This window comes from Solea senegalensis, linkage group LG19, assembly GCF_019176455.1.
Source record: "Solea senegalensis isolate Sse05_10M linkage group LG19, IFAPA_SoseM_1, whole genome shotgun sequence".
NCBI classification, from domain to species: Eukaryota; Metazoa; Chordata; class Actinopteri; order Pleuronectiformes; family Soleidae; genus Solea; species Solea senegalensis.
Window position 1 is genome coordinate 5,926,169 of NC_058038.1, and position 26,190 is coordinate 5,952,358.

Here is a 26,190-nt window from a genome sequence, read left to right on the forward strand (position 1 = left end):
CATATCATGTGGTATGGTACTACATAATTTACATAATTAACTTCACATTTGTTACAAATCCAGGCTCCTATAAAACGCATGATTATGTATAAAACCTGTGCTTATTGCTTAGTTTATATTGACTTTAGGAGTCGTAAAATTAAACTCTATGAAATTGCTTTTATTTTGGCGAGACCACACGGTCAGCGCTTAAAAACGTTGCCTTTACTTTGTAAAGGTACTTGAGGAAGTGAAACGTGCCACATCCGGAGTAATTCTCCCACTTCTTCCGGGTAAACAAACGCCAGGCGGAGACGCGGGTAATGCAAACTTTTCCTGCGCGTGAACCACCGTGTAAACACGGTAAAAGACTGTCATGTATCAACTGGATAAAACGACCGTAGCGAAGAAACGCTCTCCGCCCGTGAAAGTGCTCTCCTCCCAGCTAAGGACGGCACAGAACCAGGGAGCAGCCGGCAGCGGGGATTGCTGGGTGATCAGACCGGGCAGAGGTCGCTCTCTCCCGGTGTCACTGGTGTGGATGCAGGGCACCGTAATGGAGGCGCCGCTGGACACGAACACCGTTCTGCTCATGGACGAGACGGGGACGTTTGCTGTCCAGGGCGTTAACAACGTCCCTAAAGGGAAACCATGTTTGTCCCAAGGTGAGAAAAAGACACTGAGAAGTTGGTCTCTGTTTCGCTTATAGTTCAGATGTTTGTTATAGGCAGGGGCGCTGCTAGGAAATGCGGTTTCCTATGATTCCTCTCGGTACCCTTAATAAAGCACTATCCCTAACCTTAACCAGTTAATACCTAGCCCTAAACCTAACCTAACCACATTTAAAATCTTAACCCTAAACCTTTAAGATGTTGGCCTCCATGAGGACTACTGGTCCTGACAAGGTCAGTGTTTAAGATCCTAACAAATCCAAGTACTTACACATACACACACAAACAAGCAAACGTACAAGGGCTGCAACTAATGTTTATTTTCCCAATTAATTGGGAAAGTACTTGTTTGGCCCATAAATTAATGCAAAATGTTGATCAGTACTTACCAAAACTGGAAAATGGTGACATTCTTGAATGTCTTGCTTTGTTCAGAAACCCAAAGTAATCAGTTGAATTATTTGTTATATGGAACAAAAACAAAATCTACAAAATAATATAATATATTCACATTTAAGAAGATAAAAAAAATCGGAAAGCTTGTTTTAATTTATTGTTTTTGCTCTTTCAGCTTCTTTAATGTGAATATTTTCATGCATTCGTTTCTTTGATCCATGCAACCAAGAAATCATGTAACTGAATAATTTAGGTGAATGTACAAAACACGACATTTGAGAACAATATAATTTTTGAGTTCTGGGAAACTGACCAACATTTTTCATTTCTGATTCTAATAAGTGGCTTATTGAGAGAAAAAAAAGATTATGAAAAATAATTGTTAGTTGCAGCCCTCGTCAGGTTAAAAAATAAATTAAAATACAATTTGTGGAATTATACATGTTGCTACATATTACAAAATAAAAATGGAAATATTTACATTTACACACCCCTAGTTTCTGTTACCTAAAGTCTTCTGTCAGCCCTGGTGAATTAAACGCCTCCTTCTATTTCAGGCAAGTACGTGATGGTGATGGGTGTCATCCAGGCCGTCTCTCCGGAGCCAGTCATCCGAGCCGTGAAGATGGCAGATCTGTCGGCGCTCGCCGCGCTTCACAGGCGGATGTGGAAGCTAGAGGTGGAGGAGCTGCAGCAGGTACTGACCTGACAGCAGGGACACTTTGCACAAGTCGTTGTTGTCACATAAACTCCCTCATTGGACTGAGGAGAAGATGCCGGGTTCATCTGGGAGGCTTTAGATTATAGGCTTTTATTTTGAAGGTGAAACATGGGACAGAACTTACGCTGAATCAGTGCATATCCCGGTTTGCTGTTAAAATGAATCTGATTAAGATGAAAACATCAAAAAACCTCATGTATTAATTTGATTATCACTTATTCCTCTGTATGACTATTCAGGTTGAGGTCTGTTTACATGGTAGAGTTTTATTCAGGCTATTGTTTCAATCTGGTTAATATTGGAATATTATCGTACATGTGAACAGCTCCAGTAGTTCCTGTCAGGCAGAAAAAAATGGAACCAAAACCTTATAAAGGACCAATGGGAACACAAGATTTAAAGGTACAGTGTGTAAAAATTGCCAATATTTATTGGTGGAGATGCACATTTTAGCCTCTGTTTGCACCAAAACTCAAAATATGTTTAGTTTCTCCAGTGAGGGCTATTGTAATAACAAGGTGTTCCAAAATAGTGACCTCGGTTGAGCTGACCCTGCTTCTAATACAAAACGTAAAGGCTCATTTTGAATGTAAACCTTTAAAAATGTTTTATTTCATTATTTATCTTCAATTTCTGCCAAATTCAAAAGAATAAATTCACCCTGAATTTTTCACTCTGGACCTTTTATAACGGTGTGGCTGGGAGGAGAAAGTCATTGGGAAATCAAAAGATATTTATGGAAACCTTAACTAATAATGTCTGTTTTATCTTTATGATATGTTAATTCTGCAGGAAATGTAACAGGTCGGGTGCTTCCAAAAGTATTTTTAGATTCAGAAATAAAACTTATTAATGAAATAATGTAAGCTACATTTACATTGACAAATTGGGATTAAAATTGCATCTTGACTGCTGTAAATAAATAAATGTAAATAAATTATCCAAGTTCATTCACCCTAATACTGTACGTAACGGGCCAGTGTGTAACATTTAGGATTAAAGGACATAATTTATATCTGCTTCCCATTAATGTTTATATATATGTAATGGCATTAAAATAAAATGTTTTTTCATAGAATCAGCTTTTATGTATACTTCATGGATTTGCATTACAGAGTAGGATGAAGGAAAGTGTATCAAAAAGTAGAGTAGGGGAATAATATCTGGCTGTCACTTCTATTCAGTCAGTCAAATTCTTGGGTGCATTTCTTGAGCTCCGTGGATTTTAAGTGCAAAGTGAACTCCGCCACGGCTTTTCCTGCCAACATGAACAATATAGCATAACAAAAATAACAAAGTGGGACACACAACTTCTAGGGCAAACACAATAAAATCCTTAACCACTTAAAAACTCAAACACCTGCCAAAGTAATAATCGTACACCATTATATAATCAAGACGCCGGAGCTTAAACGCAGGTTAAAAAAGTTTTATTTGGTGTGGTTCCCAATACACTGGTAACACTATTTTGATGGATTAAAACAACAGAATGTGAACTGAACTGAGTTTAAGTATTGCATACTTATAACTTGAAGGATCGTTAACATATAGAAACTGCTTATGGAAAATTAAATGTATTTTTAGGTCAAACTGTTTTTAAAGTATGTGAACACATCTCTGATCAAGGTTTACACATGCTATTTTCATCACCGCTTTCAGATATTCTCCAGAAAGGTGCATAGCAAAGCTTCAAGTGTTTTAAACTCAGGCATATTTGCTGTTAACGACAACACTCCTGTAGTTCTGACCAGAGAAAACCAACCACCAGCCAGAAGGCTGGGCCTGAACACCCTCTCTTTAAAAATCATACTGTTGTCAGGCTACTTCCTGTGCACCTCAGAGGCCCTCAGGGGTCACCAGACTCTAGACTTGTTTTGAATACTGCATCATTATCATGTGAGCGTGAATATTGTCATCATGTCATTATTTAATGTCTTTAAGCAGAAAACTGTATTTCCCAAAGTCATTGTCATTTGGTGCTATAAGATGGTCTTTTTTGGCTTTGGCAAGTTTCATCAAAAGGAATTCCCTGCGCTCCATCCACTCCTTTAGCTCCAGCTCCCCGTGTGCTAGCTTACAGAAGTCATCCTCTGTGCATGTGTCTTTGAGGAACCTGTCAAAAACATCAAATGTTAACCACCCAAAAAAAAAGGACACTGAAAGTAGAGAGGAGGCGTTGCGTCAGGCGATCTCTTACCTCTCACAAACTTTGAAAGTGCCTGTGGGAAATCGGTACTGCCAGCAGTTCTGATCGTCTTCAGAGTTGAAAACTCGGTCTTTGTGTTTCTCTGACGTGATGTGCTGCTGCCACTGTTTCTCACTGTTGCAGTTTTTACCACACAGCCAACAGTGATTGCCAGCCTGTGGACAAACAAAACACAGCACAGTCTCATTCACACGAACGACCATCTGTTACTTTAACAGGCAAATATATTGTGGTTTGTTTGCAACAGGCCTCCCCTCCAAATCACTATGGCAACGTCCACAGTAGTTAGTTTTACAAGTCCAGTGTAGGGTCACAATATCGATTTGATGATACATCGTCATCCGTAACTTCAAGGCGTTTGGTTTTCTTCAGTTAGATGGATATCGTGATGCATCGCTATATGATGGTCTAGCAATTGATTGTCAAAGAATCGCTGTGAGGTGTCCTGTGATTCCCACCCTGAGTTCAGTGTAACATTTAAGATTTCTCCATTAAAAAAAGCCTTATATGTACTTTTAGATGAAAAAAAAAACCACACACTTAAGTCAGTTGAGATTATCGGCCAAAGCACTCCCGATGTATCGGATATCGGCAAAAAATCCAATATCGTTGAATGGCTCATGCAGCAATTAAGGCATTTACCACACTTTACAAATCTATCGCCTAATGATTAAACCATATCCTGTCCGCTGCTGCTAATGTCTGTTTCATAAACAGGATAATGTAAAAAGTTTAAGACACTTAACTCATAAAACCAAAATGGAGCTGCAGCTGGCTCATGGTTAATAAACTGAGTAGTTTACACTCACACATTTTGAATACATTACCGGACAAACACACTGCAATATCTGGGCCTTTTAAACTCACCACTTCCTCAGCGTAGTCTGTGGGCATGTGGATCTGTTTGCCGTTCTCCCTGATGGAGTTACTGGAGCTCTCCTCGCCCCAGCCTGGCTTCTGAGACTGCAGCCACTGCTCATAAAGCTGATCCAGATCTGGAACTAAATGAGGGGATAAAATCAGATTACCATGCATAACACAATCAATTACATTCCACAGGTGGTCAAGACTCACTGTTATTTTCCTTCATATAGGTCCAAAGGTCTCTTTCTTCTACGCTGTGAGCAAATGTGCAATTCCCAATGTACTGACACTTCTTTCCGGCTGTCACGTGCATGCAAATCTGAGGGAGAAAAATGACACCGGTGACCCTTGCTGCATTTTGTTTTCATAACAAATGAGCCCACGTCAGGGTAGAGAAACTTGTGACACACCTCAAACTGAGACGGGATTGGCTTTTTAGTTGGAAGTGGTCTGACGGCTGTCCACTTTTTCCTTTCGTGGGAACTTACAAGCACCACCCTTCTGTCCTTTGCCCACCTGAAACACCCAGAGAACAAATTAATGATGGAGTAAATTCATCATTTTAAAAACACACTAAGACCCGAGTATACTCACGTGTGTCTTGCCTTGGCCGAGCAATACTTCTTGTTTTTGTCAGATTCACTGAGTTGGCCATTTCTCCAACACTGGCCACACACAAACAGCATCTTCAGATTTGGAGGCCCAAACCTCCTCTTTGCACTGGAATGCTGCTGGTGAGACGTGAAGACAGGGTTTTAAACTTATGGAGTCAACACGATATAAACATTACACTAATCAGTGTGGGAATGTTGCCGAGCGACACAAGGTCTTTAAACCTCGACAATGAGAAATAGAGGCAGTTGTTTTAGCTGATGCGTGAACTCGCATAACAATAGTTCATAAATTAAATATCAACAAATGTCTGGTATATTGAAACTATTGTTCAGTTTTAATATATAAATAAAATCTAACAGGCGACAAGAAAGAAATAATTAGTGTGAAAAGAAACCCAAACTTTTTGGCTTACCTGAACTCCCTGCAATGAAGCTGTTGCATTCCAAAACTTCTTTGCCTCTTGAACAATACTTTCATGAGTAATACCTTAATGTAGTAAGTAAATGAAACAAAATTAACAGACATAAAATGAAAACATGACATTTAGCAGCAACAAATATTAAAAAGGAGTTTATTTGCTTGTATGTCAGGTTTAAAAATCAACCCGAGATCAATTATCATAGATCAATTTGAATGTACCCTGAAAAAAACAGGTTCTCTGCTTCAACATTTTTTTTTTTTTTTAAATTTGTGCAACAAAGAAATTATTAAAACAAAGTAATTTTGGTTTGTAGACAAAACAAGACATTTGAGATCATTTTGAGGTATTGGGAACAATACTAATAATATTAATCAAGAAATGAAAATAATGTACATCCAGGCATTTCAAAATCTTACCAAGCTCATGCTGCATCATCCAGACCTTCAGCTCAATGAGGCTGTGTGCATAAAAGCAGTCGTCCTCTCTTACGCAGCCGTAGCGGACTTCATGGCGACAGAGATCCAGCTGGCAGTGGGGATTCAGGGGTCGGATTTTGGAATAACGAACTGTATTCTCTTTCAAGATGTGGACCAGGCACCTGGAAGACAAACGGAAGCAAACTTATTAAATCCTGATGTAGAGGCTCAAACCCGTTTGAGTTTAAAATATGCAGCCTAGAAGTGCGTCACGCAGTCTGAAGTAATTATCACGAGGTCCAACAGAGGGCAGAGTTTGACGTACGTTTGACTGTACAAATGGACGACACAAGCAAACCATCAGAAAAGCGGTGTGTCAAAGTCTTTCTGGTGCTTCAACGTAAATGAAAGTAGGGAACAAATATGCAGATTCGCTTGTTAGCTTAGCTGTTAGCTCCGAGTACAGTGCCAGGCAACGCAACAAGTGATTGAAAATGTTGCCAATAACACATACAGTATGTACATGTTTTTCCCCGTAACCAACTGCAGAGTATCTTCTGTAGAGAAAATATTTAGCATAAATTTCTTCATTGTGAAAAATAAATAAATAGCCAAGGAGGTAGCAGCCTATTCAGCCTACTGTTTTTAGTCAGTCATATGTTGGAGAATCAATCATTTTAGAGCCAATTTCGACCAATGCGGAATATTGTGTCATTAAGTAGGCGGGCAGTGAATCTGAATGACTTTAAAATGGGAAAACATGTCACGCAATATCCCTTTGAAACTCAATAATGAATGCCAATTAAACACATCACCACTGGTCAAAAACCCCATTTAAATCCACGTTTTAACAGTTTTGTTTTGACGAATCTTTAAGTTTACATTCAATAAATACTATGAAACATTAATATATGACGGGTTAGATTCATGAAGTGTGAAACAACTTACTTATGGTCCTCAAACACGTGCTTTGTTACTGGATGGGAGCAAAGTGAAGGTTCGTCTTTGTTGGTTTTGCTGATTATTCTGGGTTTGTGGTCAAAGCACACCTGCGGATCACATTCGATTTAAGGTTAAGGTTTATGGTGATGAGTCACATGACAGAGGCGTGTTTGTTTTAATGTGCATTTACTTCTTACACTGAAATGAACAGTACAGCCAACAGTGTCAAGCTCTAACATCACTAGACTTCTGTAAGTACCAGTTCTAATAAACTCACCCCACAAAGAAACATGAATATCCCATGATGCTCCTGTAAAATCTTGGGAACCGTCAACCTGATGTTAGAGTTATGTCCAAACGGATCAAAGAGTAGTTCTCTAGAAATGAACCCTTTCCGCTCTAGAGTCCAAACGTCAATCTCTTCTTGGCAGTATGCAAACGTGCAGTGGCCGGGGTATAGGCAGTCTTTTCCAACAGCCACCTCTGAAACGACACGTCATGGTTTTAGTTCCCATCCACATAGTGAAAGCAAATGCAGTGATTTCTAACTAGAACAGATTGCATATATGGAAATGTTACCTTTGCAAATGTAATACGGTCCAACATATTGAGTTTTTGTCGGTCTGGGCCGAATGAGCTTCCACGTTTTGTCTGGTGAGTGTTTGATTCTGCCGAGTAAAGCGTCTTTTTTGCATTTATGCTCTTCAGTATGAAATGTGTAGTCCAACACACCGGGACCTGTGGACATAAACGATGACAAGACGACAAAAAACACTTAGACCAAAACACCACTTCACCAGGTCTGAGAAGAGAAACAACAAAAGGGACATTTGCTCACCAGTTTTGACGTAGCATACTGAGCAGGCTTGTTTGAATTCATGTGTTTCTGCTAATGGGTTCTTCGCTAAATCGACAGCAGGAGGAAGACCCTTCACTTCAGGCATTCCCACAGCCATTCCCATTGGGGATTCCGTCGTGTTTATCTGTATTTTTAAAAATGACCAAATATAACTAATAATATCAGAATGCCGACACGAAAATTGACAAGTAGTTACTTATGGCGCTTTTCCATTATACAGTTCCAGCACAGCTTAGCTCAATTCGTTTCTTTTTGCTTTTCCATTAGGGATCATCGTACTGCTCTGGCAAGGTTAATCGAGCCGAGTCTATCATAAAGCGCAACGTCAAAAGACAGCTGATTGACTGGAACGCGACATCCGACACAGGAATTAAACTTAACACAGCCAAACTGTAGATCATTTAAAACACTTAAAAATCCTGAAAGTGTGTTAATTTCCAACACTTAGCAAGAAAATGTCTAAAAATCTCAACATTTAACTAAGAAATCTGGTGTATTTAGTGACGGCACTTATGAAAACCAGCGATCGCGAGCCGAGTCACAACCCGTTCAGCCGTATTTCAATTTAGTGTTGCGCTCTCAGTTCTTTTTTAAGAACTGATTCCAATGATTCAGTACACCGTAAGCACTGTATAATGGTAAGGCACAATTGGTAACATATGGAATAATAAATTACCTGTGGAATGAACGGACCAGGAACATAATCTGTAAGTTTGACAAGAAAAAAGAAAATATCAGTTAAACACCACAAAATTCAATGTCATCACTAAAACAGAAAGGTACTCAATAAATGTATATAAAATACCTGAATTAAAGTCAGACATAGTGAGACTATCCAGGGAGTCCAGCGGTGGAGGCAGGGAGTCAAAAGTGTCCATGCCAAAATATGTGCTTGACCCTGATTTGTGATACAATGGGGGCAGAGTCACAGTGCACTGCTGTGTACTAATGTGGTGATATGGGCTGATATGAGATGGCATTAGGAATGGACTTGACATGGAACTGCCCGAGGCAATACTGGTAGGCAAAGGAAGAGGCCCTTTTACTGTGGGTATGTCCTAACAAAAGAAACACACAATTAAACATTAGTAGATCACACTTTTTTTTAACCTGAAATCTGTTCACATCTGTTCACTAACCATGTTGGATTCGGGGCCAGCTTGGTCCAGTAGATCGTCTAGGTCATCCCCGATGATGTCCGCATCAAAATCTTGACTAGTTTCAAGTATGGGGCAAGGCTGCGTGTTCCTGCACCCGTTAACAAATGTAAGTGCAGGGAGAGCAGCTGATGTGGACACGGGCAGGGGAATAGACTCGAAGCCAGGAGGTTCAGACGGGGTCACAGATGAGTGACTGTTGTTGTGAGGAAATTCGTCCAGCACTGTTTCATTCAGAGGCGCGTGAACGGCGGCCACCGGGGCTTGGATGGGAGCTAGGGTTGGAGCCAGAACACTGCCATCCTGGGCCGACTGAGGCACTTCTAAAAACACGACAGGGAGAGATGAGATGAGTTGCTTTTGGTGCTGCTGTGATTTGATAATCAAATTAAACCTGTATTAAGTTTTAAACTTACCAATTTCTATGTCTTCAACTGAAAGTGAGCTATGGGAAAACTAAAAAAAGGAAAAGAGAGGACTTGACTGAATTAAATATGTGCTTGTAGTGCCCCAACAAAAACATTAGACTAGGTGTTATGAAAATGTTGCTTACCTTATCAAATGATGCATCTTGATAATTTGATCCTCGCATAACATTTAAGGCAGGCTGTAGAAACAATGAAAATGCCCAGTCAGACTCAAAGCTCCAGGAACTGACGTTTGGGCTCATAGCCAAAACGCCATTTTGGCAGGAAACGGCTCTGTTCTCATCTATAAACATGTTTGCCCAGCCTTGTTGCAGACTAAAATGCTAATTATTTTGTTTCTTCTACATGCTTTTATTATGGTTTGTATATTTGTGCTGTGGAGTAGAATGAGGGAGTAACGCTTTACATTCTAGCACAAAAACTGAACCTTGATCCGCAAGTTTGCCTTAAAGAGAGGGACGTACCTTGCTTCTCACATAAGCTTTACGGATTTTCAACCCCAATATTTTGGCAAGGTCCTGAGTCAGCTGTGTGACACTGGGATCCTAGCAAAACAACATATTTAAGACAATTATTCAAACACCATCATGAACATTATACAATTTTCTGCACAAATACTGACGATAATTATGCATGTTACCTGGGGCACTACTAGAGAGCATTTGGCAACGGTCTCATAGGCCTCCTGGTGTCTCCCCAGCTCCTTCAAGGATTTTGCTTTCCTATACAGCGCTTTGAAGTTTCCCTCATTTAAGTGAAGAGCCTTTTCACAGTCTTCTAATGCTTGGTCATATAGTCCCTAAAAGGGGAAAGACAAGACAGACAAAACTGAAAAACTGCTGCATTCTGAAATTACTGTAATTAAGATTTATTCATGAATTAACAATGAGCAATCACAACACCTGGGTGGAAAACTATTACAAAACAAAAAAGTGTTACAGCAAATATTTGTAAAAATCAATATGTGGTTCCAAGAATTATTCCATTACAACATTTTGTAAGAATAAATGGATGCAAGAATAAAAATTGGGACTGACTGTTCCTGTGAAAAAACATTGGGGGGCAGAAGGTAATTTAGTTGCATGGGAATAAAACAGATGTCATGGAGTTAAGGAAAGCTACAGTGACTGCACTAGATACTGTTTCTAAATCAAGGACGACTGAAAGCGGGGAGTACTGTACTGTACTTTTTGTAATGCAAAAAGTTTTTTCCCAGGAAAAAGAGTGGGTGGATCACGTTTGTTTTGCTCGGTGTCTGACACTGCAAAACCAAACCAGTTCTTTACTAATGTGGAAACTGAGCCCTTTTAGGAACATGCCAGGTGGGAAATGCCACAGTGCTGCACCACTATGAACTACATAAACCCAAGGGGAGCTAATTCATTAAATCGATTCATTGCCCAGCCCTAAATAAATACTGAGGAAGTTAAATCCACAAACAAGGAGGCCACCGCACTGTAAGAACTTAGTTGTTTGAAGCATAAAATAGTTAATATAGTTTTCGGTTATTGACGTTAATGCTGCAGCCGCACTGTTCCTGTCACTGAAAATAAGCAGACGGTGTAAAATAGTGATATATGTAACTTTATAGCTGGAAAAAAAGATCATTTATTTTGTGTGGCGGGGATTGATGTTACTGTGTAATGACATAAACATCACTGAATGCCTGACAAGCTTGATCTGACAGACAAAGCTCACTCTAGAATCGTTCTAATCTTGAATATTGAATATATCCCTGCAGCCACGGACAACCAAAAACATGTCCACACACTCAAAGTTGATAAGAGCAGGAAAAAGATTATGCAACGTGACTGAAGATCAACGAGAGAACCCTGGCCGATTAAAGTTCAAATTCCTGAACACAATATGTTCTGTTATTTATGGACTACGGCTGAACACTAACCTAAACATGTTTAGGTCAAACAAAACTGACTAATGCAGAGGAAGTCGGAGTAAAACTGAACATGCCTACTTACCGGAACAACATTTAGATAAGCCGCAGCTCGATTTGCATACAGCTTTTCCAATAAAGCAATAGGAACACAGATGTCCTCAGAGTCTGCGTACTCCGCTATGCTCAAGGACTCAGTGTACATCTCGATGGATTTTGTCCATTCCCCTTCTTTAAACACGTCGTTTCCTTCTCCAAAAAGATTCCACACAAGTTCCTTAATGAACACCTGGACATTAAAATAGAAATGAATCAATGAAAGAAAAATGGAAAAAGTGTGTTTGGTGTTCTTTGCTTCAGAGTTACTATACAAATGTAAATAACTTGCCTCATACTTGTCTTGGCTTCCAGGAAATGGAAGCGTTGATCTGAAAGGAAACAAGAGTCAAATGACAACTTTTCAAAGGGTCAGCTGTACAAAGAGTATGAATGTCACAGAGAGATGACTGGAGTTCTGTCAAATTGGATTTGATTTTGACTGTAAATAACTGAAATCATATATATCCTTACTATATATAACCTTTACTCATTTGGTTTGAATTACTAGATTTAACGGTAAATATTCTATGTATTTTCAGTTTTTATTCGCAACACTGCCTTTTATTTTGTAAATGATACAAAAAGACATGTCGAAACACAGGGAGTCAGAACAGGAAGGTTGTGATATAAGCATTACTCGTGAGGAACAAAATTTGTAACACGTATTCATTGTGAGGACTAATTTCCTTAAATAAGCAGTCAGCATAATGTAAATACTAAAGGCTAAAGTTGAGGACTAAGTTAAATGTAGGCCACTTCATATCCCTGTAGTGGAAAGGATCACTATTCCAGTATTATAAACAAATCCTTTCATTGTAAAGCAACCAAAAAAGGCAACCAGATGGGTTTCAAAAAGTGGGACAGTTCCGTTTATTTAATTCATTTGGTACAAATGTTGACAAGTGAAATGCAAAATAACTGAATAGTATCACTTGGTGTAAAACATAGGCATCTATTTGTCACCATTCATTTGCATCATGCATCTTGAGCCAAACGGGCAACTAAAATAGCACAACATTTGCACCTGCGTGCTGAATTTACAGCCAAGAAAAAATTCAGCAATTGTTGTCACTTATTTTATAAATAGCTAATCATGATTTGATAATTTGACTGCGTATGGAATTAAATGTCATGATGGAAACTTCTGAGACAGTCACAGTGTACCAGCAATTATAGGTCAAATTGATAAAGTTGGGTATTTTAAGTCCTCTTTTGCACAAGTTGTAGTTTAGATCATCACCCAAATGGTGCACAAAATCTACTTAAATTATCTTTAAAAAATGCTAAAATGTTGTTCTTAACCCCAGGTAATATTTTTTCTTGTTTTAAATCACTTTTGTTTCTCTTCTAAACAGCTTTTTAAAATCAGGTACAGATGGCATTTTGTTTTGTGCGCACGTCATAAACCTTATGACATCAGTTCACTTTTCAAGCTGACCGCACAATGGTGAGATACATCGCTGTGTTTTAGTATCACTTTTGTTTTGAGAATAAAAGGTCTGCATCAGATTAGAAGAAATGAAACGCACTGTTCTTTTGCTTCTGTGGAAATACTGCATGTTCACTGCACACACAAAGACAACGTCCGCTGATTCGCTGACACCCAGCTGATCTGAACAGCAATAAATGATGCCAGCATGACACTCTATAAGAACCGGCAGCAGATAAAACTCTTAATCTTAAGAACTAAATTAATATTTTAGCTAAATTATCCTGTTATGATCTATGAGCTATGATTATTTGACAATGACATCCCAAAATATTATCTACCACCAGGCTAAAAATAGTACAAGTAAGTGCCCATAATGCTACATAGAAGAAAAATCTAGGCAGAAATGCAACATTAGAAATGCCAACCACCAATAAACACTGGAGTAATATCAATCAGTCACACAGATTAATCAAGCCATTTTTAATCAACCTCTTCAAAAATAATTTTGGAAATAAAATCATTTTATTTCCAAAGAGGAATATTTCTTCTTTCACATAATTGGAAGAGACCGAGGATCCCGGAAATCTTTTTTTCCCCCACTTCGTTCTCTGACCCAAAATGTCAACAAAGACATGGCAGACACAAACTGGATCTGACTAATGACACACTGTGACACTTACTGGATGAACTGCAAGCCTTTCTGGATCTCCTGCCAGCGACGACTTCTGTCCTGACACGCTCCGGACATGTTTCCGTGTTGATATATCCAGTCAGCACCTGAAATGAGGACACACATTGGTGGTTGGTTGGTTGCAGTTTTAAAAGGAAGTTGGCATCCGTCATGTCGCGTTACTGCTTTGTACACATCATTATTAGGGCATACTTTGATTGAAGATCAAAGCAATTAGTGCCTGCTGTGATTACTTCTATTACAGTCCAACATGTGTATTCTGCTTCCATCCATCCATCTTCTACCATTTTATCCTCCACATGAGGGTCGCTGTGCTTCTTCCATCTAATATTCTCCCCACAATTAGAGCTGTGTTATTAAATCATTTTATGCAACATATATATATATATATATATACATATATATATATACACACATATATACATATATATATACATATATACATATATATATATATATATATATATATATATATATATATACATACATATATATATATACACATATATACCTTATTATTTGTATTTTTATATAAAGAGTATTAAAGAGGCTGATCCCGTGCTGTTGTAACACATACATGAAGTGGTATCCCCCCCTCCATTCATTTTCAAAAGGGCACAAAAAGGTAAATATTTGGAAAACTCTTAAGAATTTCAAAAGGCTGTATAATGGGATGCAACGATTATTTGAGTATGATTGATTAGGTCTGAGTTTTTTTAATAATCAAAACAAGCTTCTTGGGACAATACACAATATTATCACTTGTAGTGATACAAAGCACAACGGAGAAAAACATTCATGTTTAACTCAAAAGTTCTGTCTAACTCACCAGCATACAGTAATTGTGATTTATTTAATGTGTCAATATAGGGAGCTGCATCTTTCCTCATGACTTCGATCGAATGTATTATTTTTCACACACAAAAATATGTATCCTATCCTATATGCCTGTTTAGGTTTAAAATCAAGGAAATGATAACATTTAAACATATTTTTTAGTTATTGCAATAATATAGAGAATTATTACTATATTCTTTGGTCAGGATAAGCATAGTGGGGACTTTTAATATCATCCACAAGCAGGAGATGCCTTTGATAAGCCAGACATGTTTATTTGAATGATTTTTTTTTTTTTTAAATGTTGGATCTTTTTGGGAATCTTATAATGGGTGTGTTTTGCACAGAAGGCTCTGGGCTAGAATACAAGTCATGCAACTGACAACATATTGCTGTGCATCAAAATGTCAACAGGAAGCATCATTATCACCATATTATTTCATCATCATATTCAGTTCAGAGTTAATTCCCCCAAACAGTAATAACACAATAGCACAACACTTCCTTGTGATTAATCACTATCTGCAGCCTGTCCAACTGGTTCACAGGGAGTTCACTCACTCGATGCTAACAATTCAGCTCCATGACACTGGCCCATCAGCTACATTCTACTTCCGCGTTTAGCAATAACGTAGATAGAGAGCGCGGATCCGGAAATTTGCATTGAGGAGGTAATGGTGTCAATAACAAGACATGTATGCCCCGTTTAATTTCAGGAAGTTGGTCTGAAAGACTCTTTATGTGATGCTGTCTGGGTGTGAAGGGCTGACCTCTCTGGCCCAAAGGAAACACTTTGAAACAGCATTGAAGAATGAAGAAGGATTTCAATTATTGGCATTTATTAACGACTTCTGAGACGACGAGCGTTTCACCACCTAATACAAAACGTGTATAAAAGTGTATCGCAGTCCATAAAGGTTATTGTCAGCAGTGTGTCCTGTTCGAACGCTGTGGGTTCCAATAACAAACATCCAATCCCGCCAAATAGTTGTCCTGTCCTAACCTACTAGTTGGTTCGCCTCTGAGATTGTGCATCATATTATTTTAGTGTTGTTTAAACCAAACAGCGAATCACGACTGCATATTATTCTGCTGTCATAAACTCTGTGAGAGGCAGAAAAGATTTGTCATAACTTCAGGTTAGCATGCAACTTGTGCGTGCCCGGCTTTGCTCCGCACTTACAACACTTTAAAACATTTAGAAATAAAAACAGGACTGTCACCAGAAGCAAAACAGTTGTGATTACATTGTTACTACGAGGAAATATGGATTAGGTGGACGTTTACAGGGGCAATACAGATGTGTCCGATAATGGATACACGGTAGTTAGCGCACGTGTGTTACCGAACGGCTGGGGACATTTAGCAAAGGTTTAACTGCCCGTCACGCATAGTTTGAGCAGTAACAAGACAGAAAATTAGATAAACACTGTTTTGTTTCGTTGCTAGACACGCGGACTTACGCAGCTACTTAACAGTGAACTCCAGTTTGAAGTAGCCCGAGCCTAACAAAGCGAAGGCACGTCTTAAGTTAAACTAGTTCTCCCCCAACGCAAACAATAGCGACCCCGCAATTACCACATACGCTAGGAGACAGCGGTCGCCGCACATACTCACATGAATGAATCTTTATTCCAAGCAACCGTAGGGCGGTTTTCAGACGGGAGGAGAATTGATTTGTCGTTTTAGCTCAAATAACTTAGCTATAGATGGCTGTATTACTGAAGGCCGCCCTTTGCTTTTTTTCTTGTTCTTCTGCTGTGAGCGGCGGCAGAGCGTACAGCGCCTACACCGCACTGCTGCCCCCCGCAGGCAGTGGGTGCACTTGACAACCTCTCACATACAAAAATGAACAAGCAGATTTTAGATTACAGTGGAGCTCAGATGCACAAATAAAGACGGAGATATCAAACACACACACACATTTGCATGCATTATATTACAGACAATGCATTTATAACAGTTCACTGCACTTTATATGATTTATATGATCAATCCCAACAGAAGCAATTCATCTGGAAATGCTTGTTCACTACAATATAAACAGACAGATACTAGATACATGGGATTCCTTCTTTGTCATCTCCTTCCTCTTATAATATTTAGAATAATAATAATTATAATGATGATGATAATTTCACTGAGAGGTGTAATGCTGCCCTCCATAGGACAAAAATGTAGTGACAAAAACGTTTCTGTCACTATATTCTTGTATGGAGAAAATGCTAAAACTGACTGCTCTAATGGCAAGATGATGACTCTTCTCAATTTTAAGGAAAAAGCACGACAGGCCAGCACATGAAAATAAAGCACGTTTTAGTGTCTATGGATGTCCACACTGGAACAGACCATTTGGATTGCTGGTTAATCCACAATGACCTAATCTCTAGTCCCTATGGAAGCCCATTCTCTCATTATTATGAAATACTTTCTCATAATAGTGAAGTGCTTTCTTATAATTGTGACTTGCCATCTCATAATCATGAGATACTGTCGCATAATTATGACTTATTATCTCATAATCTTTCATGATGACTTATCATCTCATAATTATGACTAACTGTCTCATTATTTTGACTTATTACCTCATAATTATGACTTGCTATCTCATAATTGTCACTTACCATCTCATAATAATGAGATATTATCTTATTATTATGACTTACTATCTCATTATTATAACTTAACATCTCATAATAATGAGAAACTTTCTCATAATCATGACTTACTAATATTATATGTTCTTATTTTTCAAGTGGCAGAAATGGGCTTCCATAAGAAAAGAAAAAAAGCAAAGCAAAGTTAATTTTAAAAAAAAAAGCAAAATGCAAAGTTGAGGTCATCAGCCTCTTTTCAGAGTTTACCACCAAGAAGACCAATAAATATATAAATAAATAAATAAAAACTTTCTGAATTACTCTGAATAAAAATGCCTAAGCGGCTCGGTCCATCGCTCATTTGTAGCTCTTTCAGGCTTCAAGTTGACATTACAATTTTCTGTCAGCCCTGTTTCCGCCTTGATTCCATCTGAACGCTGGCCGTTTGCTTTGTGACAGTGGACTGGCTGAGCTGAGAGTAATCAGATGTCAACCCCTCATGTGGCGCAGGCGTCCTGGCAGCTTTAATAACAGCCAGGAGGAGGCGCTTATCTCACACTCCGCAGAAGCATCACTGAGGAACTGAACCACATACAAAATAAAAGAAAAACACTGACTATATTCCCCTGTTATTACAACTTAAACCCATGTGTCTTCTATGATTCCGCCGCCCTGACATTACCACAGTATGGAGGACAGTATGAAGGAGCAGCGTGACAGAGCAGAGAAGAAAAAAACAAACAATACTTTCAGAAACCATAATAAAAAAGACGGAAAGCAAAGATATGGGACGATTTATGCTGTTTCCAGATCTCCGCTGCAATTTGTCAAATAAACAACCTCGGCTGTAACGTGTAGATGAATGTAGGGCAGCTCAGTAAATCATGCTGACAATGATGATAGCGACAGTCTGTCCTGAGTGTTTGGTTTATGGGGGACATGCGGCGTTCTGTTCACCGCCCCTGACACGTTTATTTACAAGAGAGGCAGATTAGTGGGAGTCGATTTCTTTGTGATTACCGAGAAATAAACTGTTATTAGTCCGTGATCACCGTCATTATCACGGGTCTGGCTGCGTTTGTTTTGAGGAACTGAAATTAAAGTGTGCATGTGTTGATTAAAGTAACTGGTTCTGTTCTCCGTAAGAAGCAATTACAGCTGACGTTTGTTTAAATTGTCCGCAGCTTAACTCATGTGGATCTTTTTATATTGTACTACTCCAGGGGTAGGTCACAGGGTCGTCGCGGGGGATTGAGTGGGGGTTCACTGGCCTCTGCTGAAGTCTTGTCTCCTTACTGTTACTGCCTGACACGCCTCGTCCATAGTTTGAAGTTCTACCTGCAGTGTCCTCTCTGGTCAGATTTCCAACTAGGAAAGTCGAGGCAACCTCATAATTTAACCCCAACATGGGATTACAAGATGGCTGCCACTTGTGTCAATAGTAAAACACTCTTTTACTGAAGAAGTTTTATCTCTGTCTAATTAGGACCATGCATGAATAAAATGTTGTCTGTGGTTGCCATGACAAGATTAACCGCAAATTTAGAGAATAAAGTTAGAATATAAATTGACATGTCGAGATTTAAATCAACATGTCGTCATTATACTTGAGATTTCGAGAATAAAGTTGGAATAACGTTTGAGATTTAAACCGACTTTAATCTCGACAATTTGTCTCGACATGTCGAGATTACACTTGAAATCTCGAGAATAAAGTTGGAATATCATGTTGAGATTTAAGACAACAGATTTAAACCGACATGTTCGAGATTACACTTGAAATTTCGAGAATAAAGTTGAAATATCAATCGACATGTTGAGATCATATTATTATAAATTGGAATGTCATGTCGAGATTAAAACTGACATGTCAAGATTACACTTGAATTTATATTGGAATGTCAGATTGAAAGATTGAAACCGAGATGTCGAGATGACATTTTGAGAATAAAGTTGGAATATCATGTCTTCGTCTCGACATGTCTATCAGCGAGAGCGACATGACAGAATTGTGAACATACATTTTTGTATTTCTTCTGACACAACAGATGATGTGACAGCCAACAAAGATACAGTAATCCGTCTATAATCCCACAGTCTGTGAATGTAAAAGCACACAACAAACACACAAAATACACTAAACCTTCCATAATCCCACTGTCAGTGATTTTAAGAGGACATGAGAAACACAAAAAGATACAATAAACCTTCCATAATCCCACTGTCAAAGACTTTAAGAAGACAGAGCAAACACAACAAGATAATAATACAGGTGAGGAATTTCTTACTGAATGAGCTTTTTATTTATTTATTTTTTTTTTTTAAACTCTCGGCTGTTCCCTGTAGGGGGCGTTGATTCCCACAAACAGTGGCTTAGCCTCTGGCCAATAGTGATGTTCAGGAGATTATTGAGACGGTGTCTAAAAAAGGCTTCTCACTCAACGCCCTTCTCAGTGGAGTGGAAGTGAGCTTACACTTGCCGTGGAGCTGAGCGAGCTGCCTGTTGCATGCCATGTCTGCGTTTTACCGGATTGTCCTCCTGCTCTCAGGTAAAGTCTTTTATTTACACAGACTCACAGAGGGAACAATGAAGGGAGACTGTGAAGCCTGTGAAGACTGTGAAGTGCATGTTGGTTCATGTTGTTTTGTCTATCACTGTCTTGTTTCTCATCATTTAAAGGCTGATGGTGTTGTTTTATTTACAATTAAAGTGCACGTATGGGTGTCAGAGAGATTGTTTGATGGATTTGTTTTGGTGTGTATATACTGTTGCTGGGTTCATTTAATATTGTTGTATTACTTTTTTCTGTTTGTGCTTTGCATGTTTCCACACTTTAAATTTGTTTTTTAACGATTTATACAACTCGCAGTATTAGGTCCTTTGCTATTACACTGTTATTATAATAATATGTGAACAAACATTGAATCTCAACATGTTGATTTATATTTCAAGTTTATACTCGAAATTTCAAGTGTAATCTCGACATGACAGCTTAAAGTTGCTTTTTAATGATTTATACAACTTGCAGTAGGTCATTTCCTGTTACATCATTATTATAATTATTATTATTATTATAGTAATATGTGAGCGAACATTGAATTTTAGACTCTTTTAGGTGTTAAATATGGAGCTTAAAATGCAGCAGAGGAAACGGCAAGACACAGAAAAACACTCTTTGTGATACATCTTTTTGACAGCAAGAGAGGGAAAATAAGTGTCAGGTTAATGCAAAACAACTGAAACAGAAACTTGTTTCTAAGGAGAGAACTGAGTTTGTTCTTCCTCTTCTGCTGTTTATTGTTTGATGCAGTGGCCGTGGCCGCCGTGGCCGCCGTGGGCTCTGTGGCAGCACACGGGTCCCAGCGGGAGAGGAGAAGCTTGCTGGATCTCGCAGGGGCAATCAAGTGCAACACGGGCAGAATTGCCTTGAGTTATATGATGTACGGATGCTACTGTGGAGTGGGTGGTCAGGGCTGGCCCAGAGACAAGACGGACTGGTAAAGCAGCATCTTCAACTCATCTGAAGGAGTGTCTGTATTTTGTATATGCATTCAAACAGAAAGTAAACGTAAAGCAAGATCGTTTAACACAAATATGCCATTAATGTGGCTTATTTTTGCCTATATCCTGTAAAAAAAACAAGAAACTACTAACTTTCACTGTTAGCTGTAATTATTTTACATTTCATTTCAACATTTTTTGAACCCCAAAAGAGTTTTTACAATTTAACATGAACATTCAAAATGAAAGATCCTATATGATAAACTGATTAGTGGATTCCAGGTATCCAACTTTATTAGGGCCTGAGCACGAACACTAGGGGCCGAAATGGCTCCTGGTGCGAATTTGTGCGATGACGTCCATTATGGCGATTTGCACCCTCTTGTAAATGAGCGAACTCGTCCATGCGTGGCGTACCAACATAAGAAACCTGACAATTTCTACAGGAAGTCAGCTGTTTTGAATTTAGCCACCATTTTGCCACGAAACAGGAAGTGCTGTAGAACTTCGCCATACATTGACCAATCACCTCGAAACATCATACGTGGCACAAGAGACTGACCCACAACACATATACATTATTATTATCATTATTATTCTGTGCCTTGGGGCCATTAATGAATACAAGTGAAGACTGTTGAGTGAGGGAGATAGTGAGCTCAGGGAACTGCTGAACTCCCCGATTTGCGTGGGAGACACTTGCGTGGGGACGCGAGGATTTGTGGTAATTTTTGAGGGGGCTAACATGCCTAAATGTGTTATTGCTCTTTTCTGAAGTTTAATTATAGGCTCTAAATCCAATTTAATCTGAAGAAACTCTGATGGTAGCATATGGAAACCAGAATGTAAACAAGTTGACGCTCTATTTATGGTCCACCTTTACATTATGTCGTGCGTAAGGTGCAATTTGGCATGTTTTGGTGGCGTTCAAATCACTTCCTTCCCCTGGATTCCTCTCGGTCTCCCGACGTCCTGGTTTGCACACACATGTTTCCGTTTGGTTAATGAGTCGAAACCAACCACACATGGGATAGAGAGACGGCATCCAGCGGACTCACTTCAGTCCAGTGGTTGCTTCAAAATAGGGCCAAAAATTCCACACCCAAGTCCTAATTGCCAGGTCTTTCTTTCCCCCCTTTTTGCCACGAGACCTTGAACCCCCCACACGAACTGCTAACTATCTGTTGAGGAAACTGGTGGCGACCTTGCCCTGCCTTTAAAATAGCACTGGTGTGACTCAAACCACAGTGCACTCACTGTACCCACCCACCTTCAAAATGTAACATTGATTGTGTTGCTGCTGACTGTTTTTCTGGAATTTTCAGGTGTTGCTTCAAGCATGACTGTTGTTACGGCGACGCAGAAAAACGTGGCTGCGAAACCAAAACGAAAAGTTACCGATGGACTTGTGAGGACAATGCAGTGGAGTGTGGTATTTCATCTTTTTCTTTTTTATGCTTATGCAACATTCAATAAAAAGTATAGCTGCAACTAACGATTAATTTAATAATCGATTAATCAAGTAATCGTTTCATCGAAAAGAAATAAAGAAAATGTTCACATTTAAAACGCTAAAAAGATCAGATATCTTGTTTTGGTCATGAAAAAAGCTTCAAATCAATTATCAAAATATTTAGTGATCGATTAATCGAGTAACTGTTTCAGTGCCAATAAAAATCATAATAGCTATTTAAAAAAACACATCATAAAGCATTGTTACTTATGATTGCTTACTAAATGAATTGTGAACTATTTTGGTAATCGATTAATCAGTTTTTGTGGGGATTTTTTTCAATAATTAAAACAAGCATTCAGATTTAGATTTTTCTGCTTCTTAAATGGAAATATTGTCTGGTTTCTTTGCTCCATATAACAAAATAAATCATTCCAACTGATATTTTATGGGGCCAAGTGCTCAAGTACTTAACCAATGTACAATTAGGTAGAGTTGTTTGTAGTTGACCGGCCTGAAAAACTTCACAAAGCTCAACATGATGACACATATTTGTGACACAGAGGGTCAAATTGTTTTGCTGCCGATAATTTGCAGTTGAAACCTGCTCGTCGAGAAAGTGTATATGCTTACAGGTGACTTAAAGATTAGAATATTCTTCTTAGAATATTCTTAAAAATAGATTCTAGCTATTCTTCTAGCTACTGATTCCAAGTTTGCCAGTCGTCTTAACACCACAGTGAATCAACACAACTAGATGCTAGACCAACCGATATCGCCGGCAATTCTTGTCCAAACAACGTCAGAGTTGGCACTGCACACGGCCGTGCCCTTTTTACTGCAAGTCACCTGACAAGTTTGAAGCCTGTCAGTAAACGATTCCAGAGATATCTGTTAGTGCATGTGTGATAAATACAGACGGACATTTCTTGCATAGGTAAAAAAAGAAATTGCTTTTCTGCTTCTGAGTTATCTGTGGATTACGTGCACCACACGTCATTATCATATCCCGCTTTATCGTAATTATCTTGGCTTTTAAACCTCAAACCTTTCAGTTTTACGAGTTACTCGAATGTTACACCTCATGAGCCCCTTTTCTACCTATGGTCCCAGCTCGCCTCTGCACGGCAAGGCATGGTTTAGGTTGCGTTTCCACTGCAAAAATAGTACCTGCTCAACGTGGGCGGAGTCGTCATTGCACGACTGCATGAAACTGCTGTGACTTTGTTTTACCTGTGACACAGTGTAACTGAATCATTAGAACCAGTTAATTAGTTAGCTATTTGTTCAGTACTTCCTCCATACACCAGACTCCTCTGTTAATTATTGTGATTTTAGACATTTCCCTGGTAAGTGTTGGAGATTAACCCACGTTTTTTAGGATTGTTAAGTCTTTTTAACTGATCTACAGTTCGGCACTGTTCGGCTTGATTCTTGTGTCGGCACTCTGACCAATCAGTGGCCGGCAGTCTGGCGACGTCACGCATAGTATCGCCCCAACTCGCTTGGAACAAGTACCTGGTACTATAGGGGAAACACAACGTAGCCGCGCTGAGGCGAGTAGAGCCAGTGGAAACATGCCAATAGACAGAATTCCTGTGAACTGTGAGTTTGAGTGTTGAAAACGTCAGTCAGTCAGTCATCATCTACCGCTTTATCGTCCACCAGAGGGTCGCGGGGGGTGCTGTGCCAATCTCAGCTACATCGAGCGATAGGCGGGGTACACCCTGGACAGTTCGCCAATCCATCGCAGGGCCACACACAGATAGAGACAAACAACCATTCACTCTCACACTCACTCCTATGGTCAATTTAGAGCAGGGGTGTCAAACTCATTTCTGTTCAGGGGCCACATACAGCACAATTTGATCTCAAGTGGGCCGGACCAGTGAAATAATAGCATAATAACCTATGACCAACAAGAACTTAATTTTTACAAAACATGACATTTCTTGAGAAATATAAGTGCAATTTCAATATCTAAATTTACTATTTACACATCACACTGGATCTATAAAGGCACAAACATTTAGTCACAGGTATCTGGAAGTGAAAAATATTGCATTTGACATAATGTTTAGATTGTAATTGTAGTGTGAAATTTTAACAAATTCATCCTGTGGGCCGGATTGGACCCTCTGGCAGGCCGGTTCTGGCCCCCGGGCCGTATGTTTGACACCCCTGATTTAGAGTGTCAAATTTACCTAATCCCCACATTGCATGTTTTTGGACTGTGGGAGGAAGCTGGAGAACCCGGAGAGAACCCTCTCACACACGGGGAGAACATGCAAACTCCATGCAGAAAGGCCTTTGTTAGTGTTAAAAACGTATTTACCATAAATAAAGGTCTCACAACAGTTTGGGAAAATCACAAAATGTGTAATTCAAATCAAATCAATACAAACTTTAGTTCTACAGCACCAAATCACAGAGAGAGGAGAAGAGAAGAAGCACTTCAGACTTCAGTGGAGAAAAAAACAAAATCTCTGGCTGATTCAAGCTCAAGGATGTGCCTCAGCCAGTATTTCCTGAACATCATTGTTCCAGTTTTGTCACTGACACAAGTCTCTGTACTCTGTGTTCTTCTCCTTTGCAGATGATTTGGACGACATGTGTGACGAGCGGGTGTGCGAGTGTGACAGAGACTTTGCCAAATGCCTGAAAAGGGCTGCATACATTTTGAAGAACACCTTTTGGCCAGATATGCTTTGCAAAGAGCCAAAGCCGACGTGCAATATTTTACAGAGATAACATCTGCATGTGCCTTTTTTTGTCAATCCAAGATGAAACAGCGAGAGGAATAAACACACACTCTTTAAGACTGATATAATATTCCACTAAGGAGAACATTGTTTTAATAAAAAGGACATTTAGAGCGGGATGTGTGATTTCGGAAAACGCTACACGATACCCGCCTCCCCCGAAAAGTGATGAGGGACTACAGCTGCAGTTGACTCACATAATGAGAAGGTAACTTTAGCATTTCTCTGCCAAAGCGTGGGAAAGATCAGATAACTGCTCCTCACAACACTCCACTGTTATGTATGGAAACACGATGTGACTCTGACTGCGCTCGTGACATTTTGCCACATTCGCCAAAGTCTTACAGGAAAATCTATATTTGTTAACTGATATTTTTCTACTTTGAAGCAACAGTATGTGATCAATCAGCTTACATTTACAGTGTAAGACACATCTACATCTTAGATTCTAAGAGGGTCTCAAACTCAAATGACCTGGGGGCCAAGAGGGGGAAAGAAACCCCAGATATGACTTTCATGTCACGGCAATTTCAAAATAAAAGTGCTTCTTTTCAAGTGGAACGACAGATGGTTCAGAATAAAATTATAACTTGGCATTAAACCCTTAACACCTAACCGTCAAAATGTCTGTCTGGCCTTTTTTTTTTGCCCATTTTTCCAGAATAACTTCCAATATTGGGAATATATGTAAAAAGCGCTTGTGCCAACGTCGGTGTTAAAGGGTTAAAGTGTCAGGGCATGGAATCGACCGCGGAGACGGGGGCGCTTGTAGCCTGTGAGCCCTGAGTTTGAGACCTCTTGTCTTAGAATGTTACAAATGTACACCAAGTCTTTTAAAACCCATCTACTCAAAAGGGGAATACAATAGATGTAAAAGTATTAAAAATAATGTCCTTATTCTAATGGAATGAGCCCTTTTATTGTATTATTATTCTCCTTATTTTGTATTACTGAGAGCAAATGTAATGCACACCATTTTCCTGCGGGGATTAATAAAGTATTATTATTGTTATGTAAAGAAGAAAATAACTTGTTTGAATTTTCTTTGTGTGTTATTTAAGCTATTTGTTCAATTACAGATGGCCAGACGTCCACTTTCAGATCCAAGGTTCTCAAACTGTGGTGCGTGTACCACCAGTGGAACGCGCGCTTCCTCTGTGGCGATCGGAGTGGCGCTGAGGGATTTTGCCGTGGGTGCTTACAAAGCGAAAAACAAATGATAATAATTAGAATCGCCTTGTCTTTTGCTCC

General features: G+C 39.2%; 3 protein-coding genes across 4 annotated transcripts; 2 read left to right on the plus strand and 1 right to left on the minus strand.

The window, feature by feature from the left end:
• Positions 1 to 241: 241 nt before the first annotated feature.
• On the plus strand, positions 242 to 2,845 carry rmi2 (RecQ mediated genome instability 2). Its single transcript, XM_044050967.1, has 2 exons — positions 242 to 644; positions 1,604 to 2,845. The coding sequence occupies exons 1-2, from the start codon at positions 356 to 358 to the stop codon at positions 1,753 to 1,755; spliced, it is 441 nt and encodes a 146-aa protein (XP_043906902.1). The 5' UTR covers positions 242 to 355; the 3' UTR covers positions 1,756 to 2,845.
• A 336-nt stretch (positions 2,846 to 3,181) lies between these two features.
• Positions 3,182 to 16,390, minus strand: zc3h7a (zinc finger CCCH-type containing 7A). Of its 2 annotated transcripts, none has more exons than XM_044050965.1 (23): positions 16,243 to 16,390; positions 13,778 to 13,874; positions 11,955 to 11,994; positions 11,652 to 11,855; positions 10,316 to 10,474; positions 10,140 to 10,220; positions 9,801 to 9,854; positions 9,664 to 9,703; positions 9,230 to 9,570; positions 8,896 to 9,148; positions 8,767 to 8,795; positions 8,070 to 8,214; positions 7,811 to 7,969; positions 7,509 to 7,714; positions 7,238 to 7,338; positions 6,290 to 6,471; positions 5,865 to 5,938; positions 5,432 to 5,565; positions 5,248 to 5,353; positions 5,048 to 5,156; positions 4,841 to 4,974; positions 3,965 to 4,128; positions 3,182 to 3,880 (listed from the first exon to the last, which is right to left on the minus strand). In XM_044050965.1, exons 2-23 carry the CDS (start codon positions 13,843 to 13,845, stop codon positions 3,691 to 3,693), a joined length of 2,973 nt encoding a protein of 990 aa, XP_043906900.1. In that variant the 5' UTR covers positions 13,846 to 13,874; positions 16,243 to 16,390; the 3' UTR covers positions 3,182 to 3,690. The 2 variants fall into 2 exon arrangements, with proteins under 2 accessions (XP_043906900.1, XP_043906899.1); XM_044050964.1 differs by having other exon boundaries at positions 5,432 to 5,568.
• A 3,263-nt stretch (positions 16,391 to 19,653) lies between these two features.
• pla2g10 (phospholipase A2 group X) lies at positions 19,654 to 25,959 on the plus strand. The gene is made up of 4 exons (XM_044050075.1): positions 19,654 to 19,771; positions 20,534 to 20,720; positions 22,050 to 22,156; positions 24,774 to 25,959. Exons 1-4 carry the CDS (start codon positions 19,735 to 19,737, stop codon positions 24,926 to 24,928), a joined length of 486 nt encoding a protein of 161 aa, XP_043906010.1. The 5' UTR covers positions 19,654 to 19,734; the 3' UTR covers positions 24,929 to 25,959.
• Positions 25,960 to 26,190: the final 231 nt, after the last annotated feature.

Coding starts and splice junctions, on each gene's coding strand:
- rmi2 (XM_044050967.1), top strand. CDS start 356: ATGTATCAACTGGATAAAACGACCGTAGCGAAGAAACGCTCTCCGCCC. Junction 645..1,603: donor GAAACCATGTTTGTCCCAAG/GTGAGAAAAAGA, acceptor CTTCTATTTCAG/GCAAGTACGTGATGGTGATG.
- zc3h7a (XM_044050964.1), bottom strand. CDS start 13,845: ATGTCCGGAGCGTGTCAGGACAGAAGTCGTCGCTGGCAGGAGATCCAG. Junction 11,856..11,954: donor GAAGCCAAGACAAGTATGAG/GCAAGTTATTTA, acceptor TTTAATGTCCAG/GTGTTCATTAAGGAACTTGT. Junction 10,475..11,651: donor CTTATCTAAATGTTGTTCCG/GTAAGTAGGCAT, acceptor TTCCCCTTTTAG/GGACTATATGACCAAGCATT.
- pla2g10 (XM_044050075.1), top strand. CDS start 19,735: ATGTCTGCGTTTTACCGGATTGTCCTCCTGCTCTCAG. Junction 19,772..20,533: donor GATTGTCCTCCTGCTCTCAG/GTAAAGTCTTTT, acceptor TGTTTGATGCAG/TGGCCGTGGCCGCCGTGGCC. Junction 20,721..22,049: donor CCCAGAGACAAGACGGACTG/GTAAAGCAGCAT, acceptor TGGAATTTTCAG/GTGTTGCTTCAAGCATGACT.